At 40.1% G+C, this 24072-nt stretch overlaps 1 protein-coding gene across 1 annotated transcript in view; it reads left to right on the top strand.

Moving 5' to 3' along the window:
- The first annotated feature begins 12466 nt into the window (after window positions 1-12466).
- The window catches only part of npc1l1 (NPC1-like 1), a 13602-nt gene continuing 1996 nt past the window's right edge, over window positions 12467-24072 (top strand). The window contains exons 1-18 of the mRNA XM_030790505.1: window positions 12467-12683; window positions 14604-15936; window positions 16155-16419; window positions 16714-16814; window positions 16916-17088; window positions 17630-17758; window positions 18071-18253; window positions 18440-18554; window positions 18821-19086; window positions 19376-19465; window positions 19687-19877; window positions 20825-20952; window positions 21195-21324; window positions 21487-21545; window positions 21816-21966; window positions 22751-22982; window positions 23462-23575; window positions 23766-23928. Of these exons, the coding sequence (XP_030646365.1) occupies window positions 12636-12683; window positions 14604-15936; window positions 16155-16419; window positions 16714-16814; window positions 16916-17088; window positions 17630-17758; window positions 18071-18253; window positions 18440-18554; window positions 18821-19086; window positions 19376-19465; window positions 19687-19877; window positions 20825-20952; window positions 21195-21324; window positions 21487-21545; window positions 21816-21966; window positions 22751-22982; window positions 23462-23575; window positions 23766-23928 (3871 nt within the window). The 5' untranslated portion in view covers window positions 12467-12635. The remainder of the gene's footprint in view (window positions 12684-14603; window positions 15937-16154; window positions 16420-16713; window positions 16815-16915; window positions 17089-17629; window positions 17759-18070; window positions 18254-18439; window positions 18555-18820; window positions 19087-19375; window positions 19466-19686; window positions 19878-20824; window positions 20953-21194; window positions 21325-21486; window positions 21546-21815; window positions 21967-22750; window positions 22983-23461; window positions 23576-23765; window positions 23929-24072) is intronic.

Raw genomic sequence — 24072 nt, 5'->3', positions numbered from 1 at the left:
TTTCCATTACATCTACTCAAAGTCAGTGTTCATCCTTGTCTGTTCTCTTGTACACCATTTTTCCCCCAATATAATATTTATATAACATTCAAGTCATTTTTCTTCTAATTAACACAAAGCAAGTGTGTTAGTTTGTCACTTGAATGATCAAGATAAAGAGCATAGTGCTCCCATGAACTCATCAGAATGGAGAAAAAGAGAGAGAGAATTAGAGAGTGAGAGAGAGAGAGAGAGAGAGAGAGAGAGAGAGAGAGAAATCCAGGATGAATGAAATGAATAGAGCACAAGAACGACTCGGGGGGGGGGGGGGGGGGGGGGGGGGGCAATGGTTGAAAACATGAGAGAAAGTGGAGTCTAGCTGTTCTCTAGGGTCTGACACCACATGGAAGTTATTCAATGGCACATGTCTTTTATCTTAAAAAAAAAGCAGACACAGAGAAGCCTGTCTCTGAGACCTGTGACCTTACCGCTCATAAACCTCACACAGAGAACGCTGTCACAGTCAACACAACACAAGGATTTGGCTGAGTGAAATCAAGTACATGAAATGATTTCTGTTTCTGAAGATTATGTTAGCTGAGTCTTATATATGCACACACGTATACATGTATGCATATGCATATGTGTGTATGTGTGTGTGTGTGTGTATATACACACACACACACACACACACATATTTGTGTATATACGTGTATATATATATATTATGTATGTATGTACGTATGTATATGTATATACACTGCCTGGCCAGAAAAAAGTCGCCATTTGGATTTGGAGCCTCTGGAGGCAGTGTTATGATCTGGGGTTGCTTCTTAGGGTCAGGTCTAGGCTCAGCAATGTTATGTGGCAATAAAATGATGTCAGATGAGTACCTGAATTTACTGAATGACAAGGTTATCCAATCAGTGGATTTTCTCTTGACAATGCCAAGATTCATCGGGTTCAAATTGTGAAAGAGCGGTTCAGGGAGCATGAGGAATCATTTTGATACAGGAATTGACACATGAATGCCACGGTGAACATGAGCCATAATCAAAGCTAAAGGTGGTCCAACGATTACAGTGTGTGACTTTTTTTTGGCCAGGCAGTGTATGTGAATGTATATATATGTGTGTGTGTGCGTGTGTGTGTATGTATATGTATGTATGTATGTATATATGAGAGAGAGAGACAGAGAGAGAGAGAAAGAGATAGTGATTCTCTTGAGTTTAAAATGTCAGTTTAAAATGTAGATGATTTTTTTTTCATTCATTTTCTTATGTCCTTACTGTGTACTGTGTAAATGGGAAAGGGAAAGACATGGAGAGAGAGAGCATTTGTGAAAGACAAGAGATAACTTGGCCCTACTATTATCTGACATGTGACACAACATGTTCTTTACATGCGCGCATGTGTGTATGTGTGTGTGTGCGTGTGTGTGTGTGTAAGTGAACATATGTAAATAGAGTGTCATGGTGAAGGACCAAGCAATATGTTTCATTTCAACACTAATGTAACACACACACACACACACACACACATACACACACACACGTCTCACACACACACACACACACACACACACACACACTGAACTGAAGAGATAAGTCATAGAAATGCAAACACATCCATATCCAAATAGCTAGAAAGACTGTCATTCTCTCTCTATCTCTTTTTTTTTTAGTGGCATGGTAGGTATGTGCGGGGCTAGGTTGTGTGTGTGTGTGTGTGTGTGTTTGCGTGTGTGTGCGCGCTCGTGTGTGTGTGTGTGTGTGTGTGTGTTGGGGAGGTGTGGGCTTGTGACACTAATCGAATTGCACTGATTAGCTGAACCCAACTGCTCACTCATGTCAGGTCCCTTCAATAAAAAAGAGCCTTAGTCAGAGGAATAAGGAAAAGAAATAGACAAACACGCCCACACCCACAACCCCACCCACACGCACGCACATACATACATACACCTAAACACTAAACACCCCTAACCTCACACAAGAACCAACATTACTCAGTCAAGGGCCACTCCTTCCATCATAAAGTTATAAAACAATAATTGGCCAATACTGTTATGTCTCCTTCCAGACATTCGCAGAAGGGCAGGACGACCTGTCACTCCTTGGTGTGGTATCTGCGACGGGAGACCTCTGTTTGCGTGGTGTGATGTGGGGACAGCCTTTTTACTGAGGCGTGCTCGTACACACACACACACACACACACACACACACAGGGTGTGTTTTTAAGATCTCGGACGCCATGCCCGAGACGTTAAAAAACACTTCCACGGTTCGGTTTGTCAACACACTTGGTAGTTGTAAGCTATGGAAAACCAGTACAACTGACAAACCAGTGCCAGTGAATATTCTGGGAAGCACATTCGTTTTCGTCTTATTGTGGTTCTCAGAATGCAACGTTTATAAAGTTTAGTCTGAGAAATCTGCGGGCAAAACATTCCTTGTGTTTGGTTCAGTGTGAGATTCCCAGGATTTCTTAAGTCTCGTCCAAATTGTTTAGTACCAGAGTTTTAACTGAACTGTCTGATTGAACATGAAGACGAATCACTTTTGCCCTTCCTCTTTCAGAGCTGATCTGACATGACTTGTCGGAAAGCTAGTATAAACTCATTAGCGTTTAACGTTTAATTTGAACCGATGCATTTGGACGTGAAAAATTAAATTGATTTCATTTGGTCTAGTCTATGTAAGGGTTTTTTTTTCCCCTGAAATTATAAATCTATTCAGTTACTTTTCATTCACCTATACGTTTTCCTTGCTCCTTTCTTGCTCCTCTACCATCTTCAGTTGAGCCAAATTCTTTTTGCACAGACTCTATGAGGTTCTCATGCCAAGTTTTGGATTCATGTCATTCCCGAAACCGTTTTTCATCCTGATGTCAGATTTCCTACTCCAGATACTATCTAGCCCCATTCCTAAGGCAAAAATATGAGACAAGTTTCTTTGGGGGGAGGGGAGTAATAAACAAGTGCATTGAGGTCCTGACTGAAACACGAAGGTGGCCTGACTCTTTGGTTTCTGGGTTATTGACCCTGGAGCGAAGTCACTACGCCCGTATAACAGGACAGACAGCTATCGTGTTTGACTTTCAGGTTTGGAGGGAAGAGTCTGTGTTGTTTCTCTGTCCAAAACAAACAAATCTCCCATTACAGAGAAAGAACTATTCATCATTTTTAGTCCCCTTTTAGAGATACCAGCACTTTTTTCCTTTCGGAACATGTCAAAGGTTTTGAATGACGATATTCTTCAGCGTGATGTTATTTGCTTGGGACATCGTCGTTTCAGTAGTAACGTTGTGCAAAAGCTGTCTGAGTTTCAGCTTTGAAAAGATAATAGGAAATACCTGCAGGACTTTGTCTGTGACAGGGGACAGTAATAGACATGCACACAAAGTAAAATTACAAATCGATTTTTGTTTTGAAAAGCAATTTAGGATTTTCAGGCATCTCATTTTATACTATCTATAACTTAAAGGAATACTTAATCTGGCAGTTAGTTGAAAGAAATGCAGTTGTTACTCTTGTTCCTTTAAATTTCTTTGAAAAAAAAAAAAAAAAAACATGAATGGCAACTGAACTTGACACTGTCAGGCAGTGTTTCTCCCCTGCTGATTGGTCTGCGCTGTTGCTATGGAAACAGGCACGCAGTGGTAAATCGTATCAATGTTTGATTTATGAACGTCTCAATTTCATATACTGATATATCTGACACTAATTTACGCAGTTCTAAGGCCACAAACGTAATCCAATATCTCTCTCTCTCTCTCTCTCTCTCTCTCTCTCTCTCCCTGTCTCTCTCCCTCGTTCTGTTTAGGCTAAAAAGACTTTCAGATTGAAATCTTTTAGGGGCACCTTCTTTTGCCTCCATCCAAAAAAACCACTTTCCTTCAAAGCAACTGTATGTTATCCATAAACAAAACTGAGTTTTGTTTTGAAAGGGTGTATACAGGGTTTTTTTTTTTTTTGTCCATTCAGAAATCTGTAACCGTTGGCTATGAAAGCCTGGAACAGATTAAAATATGTATTTCAGAGTGTTTTCTTTCATCAGAATCTTAGAGTGAAACCGAAACGTGAAAACAATGGACTGAAGTTAAATACACAAGTCAAAACTGTTATGGACGCATCTGTTAGACAAGGGTGACTAATCGCACTCTGATGCCCATTCAGTGTATATCAAATAGTCGCAGATGTGTATTCTATGTGTATTTTGATGTATATGCTTCTTTCTGTGGATTTGGCCTATCGTTAGAGTTGTTTACGACTTTAGAAACCTCATAACAAAATGCTTGTAATATTGACGGAGATGGGACATACAAGGCCAAAGATATAGTTTTGTAATTTTTCTTTTCTACTTATTTCCTGGGGGAAAAAAAACATTAAAAAAAAACCCCAAAAAAAACCTGAGCAACCAAACAAACAACAGAAAAAACAAAAAAAACAAAAAACGAAACGTCCTTGCTGATGTCCTTTCATTGTTTGATTATTTCTTATCTTGCTCCGTGATTGATCATTATTGAACTGGCAGTTGTAAAGCAGAACCTGGACCCATTTCAAACTGATATTTTATCGGCATTTTGAAAATAGCTGAAGAGATTGCTGATGTGTTTACAGGTCCAGCACATGCATCGGAATCATTGCACAAGTAATAGAAAATGTTACATGCTATCTTTACCAGCAACTAGTAGGAGATGACATGTCACTTTAAGAAACATAAAACTCTATCAGGGTCTTTCTCTGACACTTGGCACAGCCATGAATTGCTCTGTTAATAGTCTATCGCATGCCATGCTCATGTAGTTCTGAACAACATTATCAGCATTATCATGCAAATGAGTTCTTCAGAATGTTTCAGTCACCTCATTCTGGGGCAGAGAGCCTTAGGTGTTTTATTCTTTACAATTTTCTGTGGTGCAAAACTCGTTCATGGTGATTATTTTTAGGCCGATAAGGTGGAGTGCTTTGATCGTTTGTTCCGCCTATGTCCACCTGTAACCAAGACCTCTTGTTCCAGTGCAGTCTGGTCAGCAAAATATGAATAAAAATATGTCATATGCACTAGTACTGTGTTAAATGCTAGGGCACACATACTAACCATATTTGATATTAAATGCTTTCTGTCTGTTTAGTATTTCTCTTTCTTTTTCTTTTTTCTTTTTTTTTTTGATTTTGAAAGCATTTTAATATGGTTGTGTTTCCCATCCCTGTTTTTTTTTTCTTAATACAGAATTACACAGTATGAAAAACGGTACAACAAAACATCATAGTAACAAATAAATAAATAAATACATCATTCTTTGTATATATACGTATTTATGTATAAAGGATGAGAAACAAGTCATAACAAGACAGACAGACAAGACCAGACAAACCAGGCTGATGGAACAAACTGCACACTGTGTTTTCTTGTAGGTTTGTTACAGCAGAAAGACAAGAGAAAAAATAAATAAGTAAAACAATAAATAAATCAATACAAGTGGAAAAGAATAGTAATACTTAGATTGAATTGTGGGCCATTTGTGGAAAGAGGAATCAGTGTTGAAGGTATTTTATAAAGGGGGACCAGGTGTTTTCATAGGATTTAATGCTGTTTTTCAAAGATGCGGTGAGTTTCTCTGGATTTGAATGGTCTGTTAGTAGATTAAGCCAGTGGGCTATGGATACCTTGGTTCTGTCTTTCCAGTTGAGTGATATGGTCTTTTTGGCAAGGGTTAGTGATATTAATATGAATGGTTTGAGATGTTTGGGTGTATGTAATATAGAGACATCGCCAAGTAATGCAATAACAGGGTTTTAGGGAACGCTGAGGCAAAGGATCTCAGATAGCCTGCTCATGACCTCCGACCAAAAGTTTCGGACGCGTGGGCGGAGCCAGAGGACATGGAAGTAATCATCTGTTGAGGATGAACAATATGAACATGTATTACTTTGGCTGAAGTCCATGCAGGTAAAGTATTTCTAAACAAATCATTTATATTATATTATAATATTTCATATCAAAATACACCTTGGATACTAACAGTTGAAGACAAGAAAGGAACAGTGATACACAAACCAAATTTGTGGTGTACACTCCTCTGAAGACATCTTCTGTAAACAGTTTTCGAAAGCAATTTAAAGTTAACTTACCACATCTGATTCTCTGCCATAACGTTACAGATTATTTACTTTAAAATATGTGTGTTATCTCCTGTCTCCTTGCTGTGTTGTCTCTGCCCAGTTGTCCTGTGAAAGCATTTAATTTGTATATATTTGACACTAATTCGTTTTTCTCATGTTTCATTTTTTTGGTTTGTAACTCATATTTATGTTTTATACTTCTCATTTTATTTGCTAGTTAAATAAACAAACCACCGCCCCCCCCCAACATGAATGACCTCATATCACATTCACATCATATTTACATATAATCACTCACTCTACCTGAGTTTTCAAATACTGAAGAAAGACGATCCACTCTTTTATGAAATTTCATGATGTTTAATGCGCCTGCCATTACCTTTGGTCCATGTCAAGTAGTTCTGATGTACTTTACAAAACATTGAGTCAGTTAGTTGGTGCCATTTCGATACCTTGCTATACCTGGAAAGCTGTTTCCATTCATTTCAGTGGTGCACTAACCTTAGATAGGGTAATTCCTGCATTGTTACACCCAGTGTCTATCATGACACACGCATTCACGTTTTAAATCAAAGATTAACAAAAAATATATGCAAACACAGCGAACATGCCACTAATGCATGTTCACTGAGCTGCCATTCTCAGGGGAGGTGACATAGAGCAGGAAACCATTAGTGTGAATCAGGGAGTTAATACAATATTTTCTCAGCATATAGGGAATGTCCAAACAAACAAACAAACAAAGACAAAGTTGACACTTGAGCTTTGCACAGTTCCATCAGTGTATCATCCAAGGCATAGCATATATATTTTCAGGGTTAAAAGAACTTCATTAAAATCCAAACCAACCACCAGTTTAACAAATTCAGTATGTACCATTATTGTAATTAATTACATGTTAATATATTCATATTGGTCCAATGCAATGGTGTCTTAACCAAACGCGAAGCCATTAATCAAAGATTATCTGGCGACGAAATGTTCTAACTCACAAAGTTGACTTGTGGCACGAATCTCGAAGACTTTCTATCTGATGAACATACTGTGACTGAAAGCAAAATACCACTTTGATAACACGTGTCACGATCTGGTCCACCTGCAAATGATCTATCATTATCCTTTGATCCTTCAGATATTTACTGTTTTGTAATCATATTTTAGCAACAACCCTTTGAGAAAACAAATTACGCAAAGCCACGATAAAAATCCCTAGGTTTTTTTTTTTTTGACGTAATGGACTCCTTGACTATGCATCTGCAATATGTCTAAAGTGGAAACCGATCAAAGAGGCAGAAAACGATGTAAAAAGAGGTCCAAATGTCTTAAAGTGTCTAATCTTACAACAGATCTGTTGTGTATCAGCTTTCTATCTGCACGGAGGGACAATTATCGGAATACCTCTTCCCTACATCCAGTATCAGCGAAGATGACAACTCAGATTGCTTCAAACTATCCTTGACAGATTCATTCGGTGGACTCCGGCCATGGATAACATATCTACTGCTGAAAACGATTGAATGTTAATTTGAAAACCTACATTTTATGATCAGAAAGAAGATCGGAAGGTTGCCTGGACAAGTGACGAAGGAATTTGATTTACTAATAGGCTCTGTTATACATTATCCAAAATCGGGGAACAACCTTTTAATGTAAGATCCCAACAGAAGTTTGAATGGGATAGTATACCGAAGTTAGTCATGACTCAAAGTATATCCTTATGTACTGAGTGACATGTTGATGTTCTCAGTGAATGGACTGGTCATCTTTAGTGTTTTTTATGGTCCTGATCTTTACACAATAACAGTGATGCAAAGCATTGACCGTGAATGTTTGATTTGAAATCAACATTGCAATATCCAGCAGAGAATTCCAACTCAAACCCAAAAGAGTGTATGTGACATTATTCCAGAATAGAAATTTCAGGCAACATAAAGACAAGTACCAATCTTTATAATTACGCGTCTGTCTAGCTAGCTAGCTGTCTGTCTGTCTTATAGAACCATTACATTCTTGCTAACCCACAGTTATTGCTTTTGTCTGGCTGGCAGGATGTTTATGGAGTTGTAAAATGCAGTGATATGTATGCTAATACATCTAAGTGCTGTTATGCTCCATGTATCCACACTCACGGAGCCCCTCTTGACCAGTCAAATGACCAGACTCGAGCTAATTGTTGTCCAGTTTGAATTTGACTCAGATTGTCTCTGGATCACTGTTGGTCACTCTTGGCCCACTGGTTGCCAAGTGAATAGGGCTGAAATAACATAGATATAGATATAGATATAGATGGAAATAAAGATAGACAGATATTTGATAAGGTTCACCTCATTCAGTTATAAGATAACTTGACTGTACTCATTTTCCAAAATGATATTCACAGTCTCAAAGCTAAATATGCAGGCTTAAAAAGACAATGGCAGAGGCATTATTTATGAATATCAATGAGTTTTTCATCACTTTAATTTATTTTGTCTTCTGTGCTGGTGCCTAATGTTGTCCTCAACCACGAAATGTTTTTTTTTCAGGACTTTTCACCACTTTTTAAATTGATATATACATCAGGTTGAATTTAAATTGGTGTTATATAAGGTTCCCAGTGTTGCATTAATGTTATGTTATTGTGTGGGAGATCATTAGGGACAAAAATGTTGCTTATCTATTTTCAGGAATGGCATGGTTCATCATTCATAACTGGACAGTGTACTATAACTAGACTGGTCAGGTTTACTGTTCATTTTCTCACGCATGAGAGTCTTCTCCTGCTGCTTTTTGTATGGGGACTACAGGGCAAATAACCTGAGGGTTGGCAAAAAAAACAAAAAAAACCCCCAAAAAAACAGTCAGAGACACCTGGACCACAAAAAAGGGACGCATTTGCATGACGAGAGTCAGGGCCGTATGTTTTGAGGTTTTGTGTACGCTTTATTAGCATAAACGTGACAAATGCGTGAGAGCATTTTATCACCCAATCAATTACTATCAAACTTAGACAACAGCAGTCCATAAAAGACTTAGATCTGACATTGCATTGTACCTGCTTTTTTCTCTTTTTATAGCAGCTTGGTCTGGGAAGTCTAGGTTAATGAGTATTTATTAGTCTATGCTCAGTATTAGCCTATAATGGCTGTATTTCTCACGGCATTTGTGTGTGAAAGGAACAGGGTGGAGAAAAAGAGATAGAGTCCCAATAAAAGCATCAGTTCTGGGACACAGTATCCCAGCCAATGTCAGTCTCTGGAGGACAACGATATGGACCGAATACAGGGGAAAGTCTTCGAGAAAGAGAACAAATACACAGTATATTACTTCATGGTGAAAATATCGAATACATTTTGGAAATGAATAATGACAAGAACATAAAGAAAAACGTATTTTAGGTAGTTTTAGAAAATTGACTCTTGGGCTTCCTAACTTTACCCAAGAAGTTCAGAAGAAATATTGGAGAAACTTAGACATGAGGTGAAGTATCAAATGAATTAATGCATCAGAAAACTACATTTTTGCATAAATGTCTTGAATATCTTTGTTCACGTGTTTAAAACTTTTAAAAGTTTTAAAAAACTATTCTAATGTAATGATGGTTTCACTGGAAATTGTTTTGTGAATTGTTCAAGTGCAGTAAGTTACTTGTTCCAAGTTCATTTGTTTGAGAATACAATTGGACTACAGCACTGCTTCATCTGCCAACGGTTCAAAATGAAATTCAGAACATATGAACTTGAAACAATTAAATTTCCAAGTATGTTTTATGCCTTCATGGCCAAAATTATTGTAAATATTTTCGAAGAGTGATCTTTGATGAGTTGACGTTTGAAGTATATTCAAAAGAACTTCATCCATCCCAAACAAGTAATTTTGCAAATTCAGTTTGTACCATTATAATGAACTACACAAATACATATCCATACTGGTCCAGTGCAATGGTTTCTTAACCAAATGTGAAACTTTTCATCAAAGAACAACCTTTGACAAAACGGTTGTTGCTGGGATCATGGAAACTAATATCATATGAACATATGGTGACAAAGGCAAAGGTAAAATACCGCTACGATAATAAGTGTTGTCACAATCTGATCCACCTATAAACCATCTATCCTCCATTTTTTGACATTATGGATTCATTGAATATATCTACGCAGTTTTTCCAAGGCAGAAAGTGATCACTGAGGCAGAACTTTATGCAAAGAGAGGCCCTAACGTCTTAAAGTGTCTAATCTTATCACAGATCTGTTGTGTATCAGCTCTTTATCTGCACAGAGGGACAATTATCTAAATACTTTTTCCCTACATTCGGTATCAGTGAAGATGACGATTCAGATTGCCTTAACCACCTTCAAACTCTCCTTGACAGATTCATTCAGTGGACTCCGGTCAAGGTAAACATATCCACAGCTGAAAACGACAGAGTGATAATTGGCTCACATCCTTACGTGCTGCGCTTCACACTAACGTTCTCACTAAACGTAGGGGTATCCATTTTAAGCTCACACTCAGTTTCACACTGACTGTCTCAGCAAATGGACTGGTCATCTATCGTGGGGTTTTTTTATGGTCTTGTTTTTTTACGTGATAGCAGTGACAATAATTATTGACTGCGAACGTGAGATTTGAAATCGATTTTGTAATACCCTGCAGAGAGGTTCAGCTTCACCCCAAAGGAGTATATGTAAGATTAATCTGAAATATGAATTTCAGGCAACAGACAGACAAGCACCAGACTTTGTAATATGGTATGATCTCTATCAGCAGAAATGATCTCTCATGACTAACTGGGGAAGTCACCAGATTCCAACGTGGGGACAACCAGCTTTTCACAGTAAAGGTTGTTTGATTATAGACTTCTCATCCAGTGACTAACATCAGCAGGAAATAGCAATTATACCAGTCACTTTCAGATACTGTGTCCAACCCGCTGTCTCAACTGAGGAAGCTATATGACTAAATGCATTGTGTGGTACAGCATAAATACAGCAGATATTAGAACTATAAGCAATGCACTGCTAATATATAGCATTTATGCATGTGTAGTGAAATAACTCAAGAGAGGTTCAGGAGGGATTGCTGAGATTAACTAAACAGGGAATCTTTCTTTTCAAAACCCAGATTGTGGACAGATAAAGTTAAAAGATTTCACAGATTACATTTATGGATATATATATATAAACCTTGCGAGTGACTGGGTGTAAAATATATGGAATTATTGCCAACATACCACAGTGACATAATCTTATGTGTTATAGCAAATGCTGGGGGCTTAAACTCACTAGGAGGATTTGGAGGAGCATCAAGTTTCCTTCAGTGTAAGGTCCAAGGTTCACTCTATGTAAGTGTCCTTGATCAGTACAACTCCTGATAAGTTCTTGAGGAATTACTGGCTGGATGCCCATGTAAGAAATGTTTGTTCAAACATAACTGACCACAAAGTTCACTGGTTTTATCAATGTGCTGTAGAGACTGGATTGCATATAACTGCCCTACATTGATATTGTCTAGTGTAAACTTAATTTGTTCATATCATTTGAATTGACCACATCTAAATGAATTATGGAGGTGTTTATGGCATAAATGTTGTATATAAATGTTGTTTTTCTGAGCATAAACATTATGGTTATTATGCGGTCATTGTCTCAAGAACTTTCCACATTTGTAAACACATAAATGCGTTTATGAAGGACAAATTACATTGCTATTCTTCTCTGGCAATAATGGTGAAAAAAAATGATTCAGACACCAAAAGGAAAAGAGAAGTTGTGAAGCAATTATCTGCAGGAGAAAAACAAGCCAAATAAAATGAGAGAACACTAAAGACTACCACTAAGACAATATCTAAACATACCACTAAGAGTACGTTCAGTTGGACATATTGTGAGTCTGAATGTATATATTGTCATTTATGGTCCACAAATATTTCATCAAAGACGACAATATCAACAATTAGAATATTGATAAAAGTCATATCATACCTCAGATGCAATCAAAGGCCCATACGCCCACACCAATACAACTCTAGTAAAGTAACGAAAGTGGGACAGTATCGGGGTGATAATGAGAAGAGAGGGAAACAAAGGAAGAGGAGGTGGAGGAGGAGGAGGAGGATAGGGAGGAGGAGGTGGCGGGTGTTCCACACAGTGTGTGTTTTTTTTTTTGTTTTTTTTAAGTTTTCGCTGCTTCTGTTTCCATGGCTCCAACAACACACCTTCAGTCCCCTCCCAATAGGGTTAATGATCAGTTTTTGAAAGAGGCTCTATGCGTTGTGATTGGCACAGGTAGTATCACGCCAGATAAGATTTGGAGCGTCATCAATATTGTTTATCATCCAGACGGGCAGGAGTGGGAATCCTTCATGTGCTCTTTCTCTACTCTACCTTTCATTTGGGACAGACAGAGGAAGAGTGGGTATCTCTCTCTCTCTCTTTCTCTTCCCCATTCCCTTCTGCTGTCTACCTTTTCTCTCTCTCTCTCTCCTGCACTGGACTTAACAAATCACTCCATCACCCCTTATCGTCCCCAGTGATATTGGGCAAACCTAAAAATGCATTGGACCCAGACTATCGCCCTGTTTACATTTTTTGCCTGTCTGGTAAGTTTTCGTTTTGATTGTTTGAAGCTATGGGAATGACTTGTGACATGTCAGGCTAAATTGTTTGTTAAAGCAAGACAGGTAGTTTGCAAACAAGGTTATTCATAGTTTAGTCTATTAAAGTACTTCATTTAGAGGACTTGATAAAAGAGCTAGCAGAGATAGATAGATAGATAGATAGATAGATAGATAGATAGATAGATAGATAGATAGATAGATAGATAGATAGATAGATAGATAGATAGACGGATGGATGGATGGATAGATGGATACATACATTAATACACACATACATACATACAGCTTAAAAATATCAAGGATAAAGTGACATGATATTTAATGACAGCAATGTAGTCACAGAATTTTAAACCGGCTCTGACAAAGTCATATACAGTGAAACTAGTTGAGCAGTGTATAATAGCGATTCAATCAGTGCTAGCAGGAAAAAGTTCCAGACATCACACACACACACACACACACACACATATACATATATATATATATATGAAAGAACAACACAAATAGCAGCATAGTAGCTATAAAATTTATATGCATATTATTTTGCAGTTGGCGTTGTTGCGGGATTGATTGCCTTAAGACATGAGTTATGCTTACGAGTGTATTAACTGGGGTTTTCTATTTTCTTTTTATAAGAGGTAATATGTTCAAGAAATGTGAAAAGAAAAAAATTGTTTGTATAAAAGTACTTTGTCTGCATGTTTGACGCTGGCTTTGTTGTCTGAGTATAATCTCAGACGAACAAACAGTACGTGAAGCACTCTACGAAAGCCAGGATTTAATTTTTAAAAAAGAACAAAAAAAAAAAGATTTAAAAAAAAATACCGAAACATGCAGGAGCCTGCCAACTTAATAACGTGGTTCCAAATCAACGGTCTGTGCTTCCTCAACACATGAGAGCGATGATGAAGTGTGTTTGACTTTCTATTAAGGTCCTTAAGTGTTTGTTTACAGAGACTCTTGACAAGCTTAACTTTGGTTGTGTTTGCTTGAGACCAGCTTGTAAAGCAGTACAGTTGGTGGTGGGCGGGGGGGGGGGAATCACTGAATTCCTAAACAGTTTGGTGGTGAAATAATTTTAGATATCTTGTAATAATTTTGTATTTTAATATCGGTTAGATCCAGTAACAGCCCGCAGTCTGTTCTACAGGTGTACAGAGATGACAGTATCATTAATACTGTAGTTTTGTATAAGAGTTGAACAAGAACAGATTGGATTAAAATAAAAGCTCTATAAAATGTATACGTTTAATTAATATCTATTTGATTTATATGTATTAAATTAGATAGATAGATAGATAGATAGATAGATAGATAGATAGATAGATAGATGGACTGATAATTGACAATTGACAAAAAAAATTAATAACGTGGGGAGGGTGTGAATGCTCCCCCTAGCACTAAAAAGTGTTGTCACTTCATCAAAATTGCTCAAGAAATGTTAAATGGTGTACACATTGATTACTCAATCTATGCTCTATGATCACCATCATCCAATTTTGTTATATGAAAATATTAAAATATTATTGGGGAAAGAAAATACAAGCACGTTCCATGGAAACTAAACGATGTCCATAAAAGTTGATAAACATTTGACAAATATCCTCTCAATAGACAGGCTAAATATCTCATTTTCTGATGCAAGTCTTTCAGCTGGCTTTTCCCTGCAACTAAACTCTGATCCAATACAAAGTGATTAGTGAAATTAGGGTGGTTTTAGGCTAGTGAGATCTGAAGGTGACTAAGTACAGTACAGCACAGTACTTATTATTCTAATTGCTAACAACACGTGTCCCTTTTTGCAGGTCGTTTCAGAGGGTAGTGAGATCTGAAAATGACTAAGTACAGTACAGCACAGTACTTATTATTTTAATTGCTAACAACACACGTCCCTTTTTGCAGGTCGTTTCAGAGGGTCAGCCTCAGCCTGGTTACTGTGTGCTTTATGAGGAGTGTGGTAAAAACCCCTCAATAGAGGGTTCCCTGATTCCAGCCATAGTTCCATGCAAGAACTATCACCAGGCCCGCGTAGTAACCGGAGAACACTATGCATCTTTGAGATCAGTCTGCCCAATGCTGGATGAAGGGGAGGGAAACACCCGTGCCTGCTGCTCCCCGTCGCAGCTGCGGTCACTGGAGAAGAGCCTGACACTCTCCAGAGCTGTGCTGAACCGTTGTCCGTCCTGTGCGGAAAATTTCGGCCACATGCACTGCGCCACCACTTGCAGCCCTAACCAGAGCCAGATCATCAACATCACCCGCACCGCAGAAGTCAACATTACGTTAGGCAACCTTACCTTCACAAGGGAAGCTGTGCTGGGGTACCGGGCCTACATTAACACCCACTTCTCCGATAAAGCTTTCCAGTCGTGCAAGAACGTGCGTATCCCGGCAACAGGCGGTTATGCCATCGATACCATGTGCGGCCGTTACGGTGCCAAACTGTGCACTCCGCAGCGCTGGTACGACTTCCAAGGTGACTCCAGTAATGGCCTAGCGCCATTTGACATCGACTTCCAGCTCCTTTCTGACAGCCAAGCAGCAGAGCTACCTGAGGGTGTGATCCCTTACAATGGAACGGCACTCAGCTGTAACGACACCACAAGCACAGGTGGCGAAGCCTGCTCTTGCCAGGACTGTGAAGAAGCCTGCCCTGTTGTGCCAACCCCAGTTCCTGAACCGGGCCCCTTTATGATAGGCGAACTGGATGGAGTCCTGGTGATCTGCATCATCGTCTGCATAGTACTCTTCCTCATCTTTATCTCTCTTATTATCTTATCTTGGCACTTGAAGACCAAAAAAAGCCCTACAAAGGCAGGAGGATTAAACTACAAGGATCAAAACAGCAACACTGTGGAGTTGCACCAAGAGGTGAACCCCAAAGATGTGACTTGCACTGACAAGGCAAGCTTGGCCACACAGGAGTTCCTGGGGTCTCTCTTTGAGGTCTGGGGCACAATAATGGCCAGGCACCCTCTGAAGGTCATTTTAGTGTCTCTACTGGTTGTACTGGTGTTTGCTGTTGGGCTGATGCACATCGAGTTAACCACCGATCCTGTCCAGCTGTGGTCGGCTCCAAACAGCCGTGCTCGGCGAGAGAAGGATTTCCACGACTTGCACTTCGATCCGTTTTATCGTACCAATCAGCTGATCCTAACAGCACCGGGTCGTCCAGGCCACCACTACGACTCGCTCCTCTTTGGACCGCATAACTTCAGTGGCATCATCTCTAAAGGTTAGTAAGGAATACTGGACACTCGTGAAGGTTACGACAAAAATCCCTTAAATCATAACCAAAGTCATGTTCGATACTGGCTAATTATGGCTAATTATGATTCAGGTGTTACCTGCATGCTGTTTCTTCTCAGTAACTTCCTTGTACTGGTTTCTAAACTGAGCTCATTCAAATGATTTTTGTGAGTAAAAGCACAATGTCTTTATGTCGCATGTCAGATCTGATACTGGAAGTGCTCGAGCTCCAGAGGAGAATTCAGGCCATTGAATTCTGGTCAGATGAACTGAATCGTACCGCCAGCCTCAAGGATGTCTGCTTTGCTCCACTGAATCCCAACAATCCCTCTTTGAGTGACTGTGCAGTGAACAGCTTACCACAGTACTTTCAGAACAGCATTGAAAACCTGGATGCTGTTGCCAACATGACTGAACTCGGTGTTACCAAAGAAGTAGACTGGAGGGACCATTTCATCTACTGCGTCAAGTATGCTTAATAGACTTAAACAATAAAGTTTCAGTTTTAAAACTGCTAATTGCAGAGATCCTGAAGCCAGAATCCTTTTTTTTTTTGGAAAGGATAACTGCACGCAAGTTCAGTCTGACAAGCTGACCTAACAAAAAAAGAGTTCTTGACTTGTCTGTTGATTGACTGTTCACAAATTAACCCGATCCAAACCTTCTTGTTCCTGTTTTAGTGATAGAGTCTTGTTGTTGTTGTTGTTGTTGTTTTTACAGTTGACAATATTTTGTAGTTGACAATATTTTGTTCTTTGCGCAGTTCTCCACTATCCTTTCAGGACATCACAGCTCTGGGTATGAGTTGTATGGCAGATTACGGAGGGCCAGTCTTCCCCTATCTTGCCGTTGGTGGATATGAGAGTAAGACAGTTTTACATCCGTATAGTTATCTGTGGATCAACATCTTGTTGAATTAGTCTTTGACTCTGAAACATTTGTATATTTCTTACCTTTTTTTGCAGATGAGGACTACACCAGTGCAGAGGCTCTTATTGTGACATTCTCCCTGAATAACTATGCCAGAGATAACATCAAGTTCAAAGTGGTGCAGCAATGGGAGAGCAAGTTCCTGGAGATAGTGCAGGAATACCAAAGAAACCCCAAAACCAACTTCACGTTTGCTTATATGGCCGAGGCGAGTACGACTGTTGAAATCATTTGAAAAAACTGAATTGATTTTCATTTCCAGAAACAATGATATATTTGACTTCCAATATAAAGTAGATAAACAACACGTAATAAATGTTTTCAGTGTTTCCCCAGAACAGTCCAGGAACGTACAGTAATCTCTGTATCCAGTAATTTCACTTTTCAACAACAAAAAAACCCTACTATTTAACGATTTGCAAAAAAAGTGGACAATATTAATGTGTGCTTGACTACATGACATTTGTGAAACTACAGGGAATATTATGAGTTTTTATGAAATTATGCTTTCAGATGAGACATTGGGACAGTTAAAGTATACTGATGACATTATACCTATGTCAACATTTTGATAGTTTATCGCTGTAATAAAGTACATTGGGTGAAACGACTGAGTCATTTCATTTTATGACATAATTGCTACAGATGAAAAAAAGTTACAGTTCCAAACAAGTCAATATAATAAAATACGGTAAACGCGTTTAATTGTAAAACTTATTTTTCTAACCCCGTGCGTTCGTTTCCCACAGAGGTCATTAGAGGATGAGATTAACAGGACAACAGCAGAGGACATCCCAATCTTCATGATCAGCTATGCCGTCATTTTTGTTTACATTGCCTTGGCTTTGGGGGAGTACAGCTCCTTCAAACGGATACTGGTGAGCACATACAGACTCATTAGGTCAGACCAGTTTTCCCCTAATGGACAATTTCCTCATTCAATTAAGATAAGGGCCAGTCACAGTAATAATTATTCAACTCCCCTGGGACTTAAGGGAAAGTCCAGCGGACATAATTAATAGTAACTCAGAATCAGACTTTGCTCGGTAATAAAAGTTACGGCAAGCTGGCGTGTGCATTCAGCTTCAACTTTAAAACAATTCCTCTATCCTGCATGACATGAACAATCTCTTTCTCTCTCTCTCTCTCTCTCTCTCTCTTTCCTTTCTCTCCCTACCCTGCTCTCTCAGGTGGACTCTAAGATGCTACTGGGTTTGGGTGGCATCCTAGTTGTAGGGTGTTCGGTATTGGCTTCCATGGGGTTCTATGCCTGGGTTGGAATCCCCTCTTCATTGGTCATTCTACAAGTCGTGCCCTTCCTCGTGCTGGCGGTCGGAGCCGACAACATCTTCATCTTTGTCCTGGAATATCAGGTCAGTGGACAATTCGGTCAACGTCTGTCGGTTTTTATTCCTCTCCTCTCTTATCCAGTTTTTGTCCCAGCTAACCATTTCCTACCACTGATACTCCACCTTCCTTCCCCACTCTTTTTTATATATATATATACATATTCATTCTTCTCTGTTTTTGGTTGTTGTTTTTTGCCTGTTGGCTCTTAGAGGGACATACGGAAGCCTGGAGAGAAAAGGGAAGCGCAGATTGGTCGCGTCCTTGGAAACGTAGCTCCGAGCATGCTCCTTTGCAGCTTGTCAGAGTCTGTCTGCTTCTTCTTGGGTGAGCTCTCAAAACTGGTCCACATCTACCGCTTTAGCCACCAGCCACCTGTGACCCCATTGGATAAGAGCTACCCATGTGACTCAGCCTACAAAAGCGTCTATTACTCATTTATAGGTCTCACCTCTTGACGAGGCATAGAGTCACCTTGATGTGACTTCACTACTTTGTGCAAACCTATCCACCTGTACTCGCCATGGTGTGAGTAAAAGAATCTTTCGTTCAGAACGGGGTTTTATAACCTGATTTCACTCTTTCTCTCTCAGGGGCTTTGAGCACTATGCCTGCGGTGAAGTCCTTCGCTCTCTACGCAGCACTGGCTGTGCTGATGGACTTCATTCTCCAGATTACGGCCTTTGTCGCCCTGCTTTCCCTGGACGCAAGGCGTCAGGACAGCAACAGATGTGACCTGGTGTGCTGCTTCAGTGTGAAAACACAGCGTCCTTCCAAACCGAGTGAGGGCGTTCTCCGACCCTTCATGAAGCGAGTTTACGCCCCTGTTCTTCTCCACCCTGTCACCAGGGTCGTTGTGGTACGTTCTGAAAGTACAATGGATTCGGAGGGACATACGTTTGCAGTATGGGCAGTGTGGTTATTGCTGCTCGCAAGTTGCGTATTGTCCGTTTGTTACGTCGCGAAAATGACATCCGAACTTACGCAAGAGAATCAAGTGGAAGCTTTAGTACACCTGGATTAGATCAAATTTGTGCTGCGTGTTTAATATAGTATTCATAAGTAAAAATTAGCAATAAACCAAAAAAAAAAAAACGAAACGTGGTTCATGTAAGGTCTCACTTCTCTTTGTCTTCTCCTCTCCTCAGATGCTGCTGTTTATTTTTATGTTCTGTTCCTCCATTTTTCTGCTGTTCCATGTCAAAGTGGGATTGGACCAGGAGCTTGCTATGCCGAAGGTAAAATAGAGAGTACACGGTAGTAAATAAAATGAATATGTAAGAACCAAAGCTTACTGAAAAGCTTGAACTGGCTGCAGCAATGTGCAAAAATACATTCTGTTTTATTCCAACGGAGAACAACGCTTTTAAACATTCATGGTTTCTCTCTATCACTCTCTCTCACTCTGTCTCTCTCTCTCTCTCAATGTCTCCTCTTTCCCACTGTCTCTGATGTTCAGGATTCTTACATGTTGGACTACTTCCAGTACCTGTACAAGTATTTCGAGGTCGGCGTACCAACATACTTCGTCACAACCAAGGGTTTTAACTTCACCAGCGTGAATGGCACAAACGCAGTGTGTTCCAGCGTGGGCTGTGACCAATTTTCTCTCACGCAGATGATCAGATATGCCACTGAGTACCCAGAAAGGTGAGCACTCCCAAACTGTATTCCTTCGTCTTCAGAGTGAACTTTACCGTAATTTTGCACACGGCCTAGTGCATAAAGACAACGGGGAGGCCAGACTCCAGTCAGAAGTTCAGTGTTAACCTAGTTTCCTCCCTCTTGTTGCCATATTAAGTCTTTAGAGTAAGCTGAGGGCTGGCGTCCTTGAGGAGTCTGTTTTTCACACGTATGTTTCTCTTATCCTGTTCTTACATCATCACATCTAGCCTTGAACTTGTCGACTTGTATTATCTGTTCAGAAACGTCCATCGCAGCAAGGCAGCCAGAATCCACTCTAGCTAATGATTGACAATAATTGTACAAATCGATATGGGTAAATAGCACATTCACAAAAAATGGACTGAGTAAGAGTTGAGGATTGCATTAGTGTTGTGTTGTCACCAGGTGCTTTGAGAAGCTGACAGTCAATTAGAGTAAAGGTGTGAAACCGAAAATAAAAATTGCTCTGGTAATAATGCCTGCGAACTGTTCTAATGCGTGCGTGGGAGTTGTACAGTGTCTAAACAAGATGTAATCAATTTGTTGCTGAAATAGTATGTGTGTGTAGCATGAAGGAGTTGGCTTTTAACCAGCACAAAAGCTTACGTTTGCAAAACTTTTAGCACAGTATAAGCAAAACAAATAGTACATAAAAATGAAATGTGTGTGTGTGTGTGTGTGTGTGTGTGTACATGTGTGTACGTGTGTGTACGCGTGCGTGTATATACATATACATATACATATACATATACATATTTATTTATATATATATATACATACATATACACACACACACACACACACACCCATAGATTCATATGTATATAGCCATATACATATTCATATTCAATATAATATGTTGCTTATTTAATAATGTAGCTGATCAGCACAGATTCAACTCTGACACTTTTTTGATTTTTAAATTATTTCAGGTCTTATCTGGCAATCCCAGCATCCTCTTGGATAGATGACTTCATCGACTGGCTTAACCCTGGATCCAAGTGTTGTCGGCTCTACCAAGTCGGTTCAAACGCGGGACAATTCTGTCCAGCCAATGAAAGTGTGTATTGCAAACTTAATGACACAATAATGGTTATTATAGTAATTAAAATCTGTTTCCACTTCATCTACTAAATATGGACATAAAAATTGAGCAGTGGACATAAGAAAAAAAAGTCAAAATCAAAATTAAAAACCATTTTGATTTGAATAGACAGATATATAGACAGACAGACAGACAGACAGACAGTACAACTGTCGAATGATGTGCTCAGATGAAGTTATTGTGTCTTCTGTCTGTAGCTAGCCCTATATGCTGGAAGAAGTGTATGGCCACGCCTGCTAATGGAGTGCTGAGGCCCACTGTCGAAGAGTTCAGCGAATTCCTGCCTAGCTTCCTCACCAACCGGCCCGATCTGCAGTGTCCCAAAGGGTACGTCAGGATCGCTAGGCAACCAAACCAGTTACTCTATTTCAGTTACTTTAAAGAGTTAAAGATGTGTGACGGATTCTGTCAGTTCAGAAAACGGTAATGCCTTGACGGATTTGATAACTTATTTCTTTTTGTAAAATGTTTTTGTATAATGGTTTGCAGTGGTTTAGGAGCGTATGACAAAGCCGTGGTGATGGACAACAACACAGGAGAGATCATAGGTAGGTCATAATTCTCCGTAAGTGGACATCTGTATAATTCTGAATGACGGACATAGTCATTTAACATCTCCTCTCCTCTCCTCTCCTCCCCTCCCCTCCTCTCCTCTCCCTTCCTCTCCTCTCCTCTCCTCTCCACTCCTCTCCTCTCCTCATCTCCCCTCCTCTCCTCTCCTCTCCTCTCCTCTCCTCTCCTCCTCTCCTCTCCCTTCCTCTCCTCTCCTCTCCTCTCCCTCTCCTCTCCTCTCCTCTCCTCTCTCCTCTGTTCCTCAGCATCTCGGTTCATGGCCTACCACACTCCTCTGGTCAACTCTCAGGAGTTCACAGGAGCCCTGCAGAGAGCTCGCGAGCTTGCCGACAAAATCACCCGAAACATGCGAGAAATCCCAGGCACCTCTCCAGACTTCGAAGTCTTCCCTTACACGTGAGTCCCTCTTTTCTGCCAGTCCTGTTCTTCTCTATGTTCCCTCTCTCTCTCTCCCTCTCTCTCTCTCTCTCTCTCCCTCTCCTTCTCTCTCTCTCCCTCTCTTTTTCTCTCTCTCTCTTTTCTCTCTCTCTCTCTGTCTCTCTCTGTCTCTCTCTCTCTTCTCTCTCTCTCTCTCTCTTTCTCTCTTTCTCTGTCTCTCTCTGTTTCTCTCTCTCTCTCTCTCCCTCTCTTTCTCTCTCTCTCTCTCTCTCTCTCTCTCTCTCCATGTCTGTTCTTTCTCCTACTGCGTTGAAATATGGGGAAATTGCTCATCTGCATTTGTCCACGTGTGCATGCACGTGTAACGCTTCTGCAAAAGCAAAAAAACACTGGCTGATCGGTTTAGCGCAACATGTCAAAATATGGCTTTTTAAAAATCAATAAATAATGCTAATCATTTAAATCTAATCATTAAGTTAATTTAACTGTATAATGTTTGAGCTCATAGCTAGCAAAAGAAATTAAACATGCTCTGCTACAGCGGTCATAACTACCATGCCAGATTTTCAGATCAGATCAGATCATAAATATGCATTTTGCAACCTAAACATAGCAAAATAACAAAGCACTTAAACATAGCACATTTAATTGATAAATCTAGAAACCTCTAATAAAAAATCTATTAATAACAATAAATTAAAACTACAGCCACACACACATCACACATCATACTAGATATAGCACTACTGCTACAAAAAATGGTAAATGACTGATGAATGACTGTCTTTGTGTTTCTCTGCAGCGTGACGTATGTGTTTTACGAGCAGTATTTGACTATTGTGAACGAGGGCCTTTTCAACATCTGTATGTGTCTGCTGCCAACCTTCGTCGTGTGCTGCATTCTCCTGGGCATGGATCTGCGCTCCGGGCTGCTTAACCTGTTGACCATCGTGATGATCACCGTGGATACGGTGGGCGTCATGACTCTGTGGGGAATCGACTACAACGCCGTGTCTCTCATCAACCTCGTGACGGTGAGTCGTCCCCGTCCCAGGGTGTCGCGTCCGAAACCCCCCTTCGAGTCGGCTCCTTTCGCGACGGACCGCGTCTCTTTTCTGTGAAGCGTCTCGAGCGTGGCGTGTCATGCATAATGAGTGTGTATTTAAAAAAAAAAAAAAAAAAGTGCTAAATAGAAATTCATTTCACGCTGTACAGCGTGATTACGGCTTAAAAAAATCTGTTTAATAAAAAATTTAGAAGACAGATCAAGATTTCAAAGACTTCGCTGAACTTGGATGGACGCAGTTACGCGACCAAAGCCCCGTTCACCTCACACACAAGTGTTCCCTTTACGTTATGCAACCACTCTTAAACTTGATAAGATTTTAAATCAGTAAAACACTCCATTTATCAAAGAAAGTACTGATAAGATAGTAACTGTATCTCTGTGTTTGTTTCTCTCTCTCTCTCTCTTTCTCTCTTTCTCTCTCTCTCACACACTCACACACTCCAGGCTGTGGGAATATCAGTAGAATTTGTGTCCCATACGACACGTGCCTTCGCTCTCAGTACGTTACCCACGCACGTGGAGCGAGCCAAAGAAGCCACTATTAACATGGGCAGCGCGGTGAGTACAGTGCAACGCCGTGACAACAAAGCTCTAGAACTTCTCCATGGCAACACAGCCGCGCTGTCAGCAGCTTGGGAGATTGAAGTTAAAGAGTTCAGAAAAACAGCTGCGGCCGCCTAGGCTTTGCCTGTACGTCTCAGAGCGGTCAGAATGATCTGATAATGATGTGATGTGCTGATCTCCAAAGGTGTTTGCCGGCGTTGCCATGACGAACCTGCCAGGTATCGTGGTGCTGGCGTTCGCTAAAGCCCAGCTCATCCAGATTTTCTTCTTCAGACTTAATCTGGTCATCACACTGCTGGGTATGGCCCATGGACTCATCTTCCTGCCGGTGTTGCTTAGCTTCTTTGGTAAGATACATACGCATGTAGTTACGCGCGCTGAAATGCAAACCACACATTGGGGCCACGTGCACACTTAACATGCACGCTTAACATGCACACTTAACATGCACACTTAACATACGCGCTTAGCAACCACACACTCAGTCACAC

The sequence above is a fragment of the Chanos chanos genome, chromosome 1, assembly GCF_902362185.1.
Source record: "Chanos chanos chromosome 1, fChaCha1.1, whole genome shotgun sequence".
Classification (NCBI taxonomy): Eukaryota; Metazoa; Chordata; class Actinopteri; order Gonorynchiformes; family Chanidae; genus Chanos; species Chanos chanos.
Note: the sequence above shows the minus strand (reverse complement) of the source record. Positions and strands in the feature narration are given on the sequence as shown.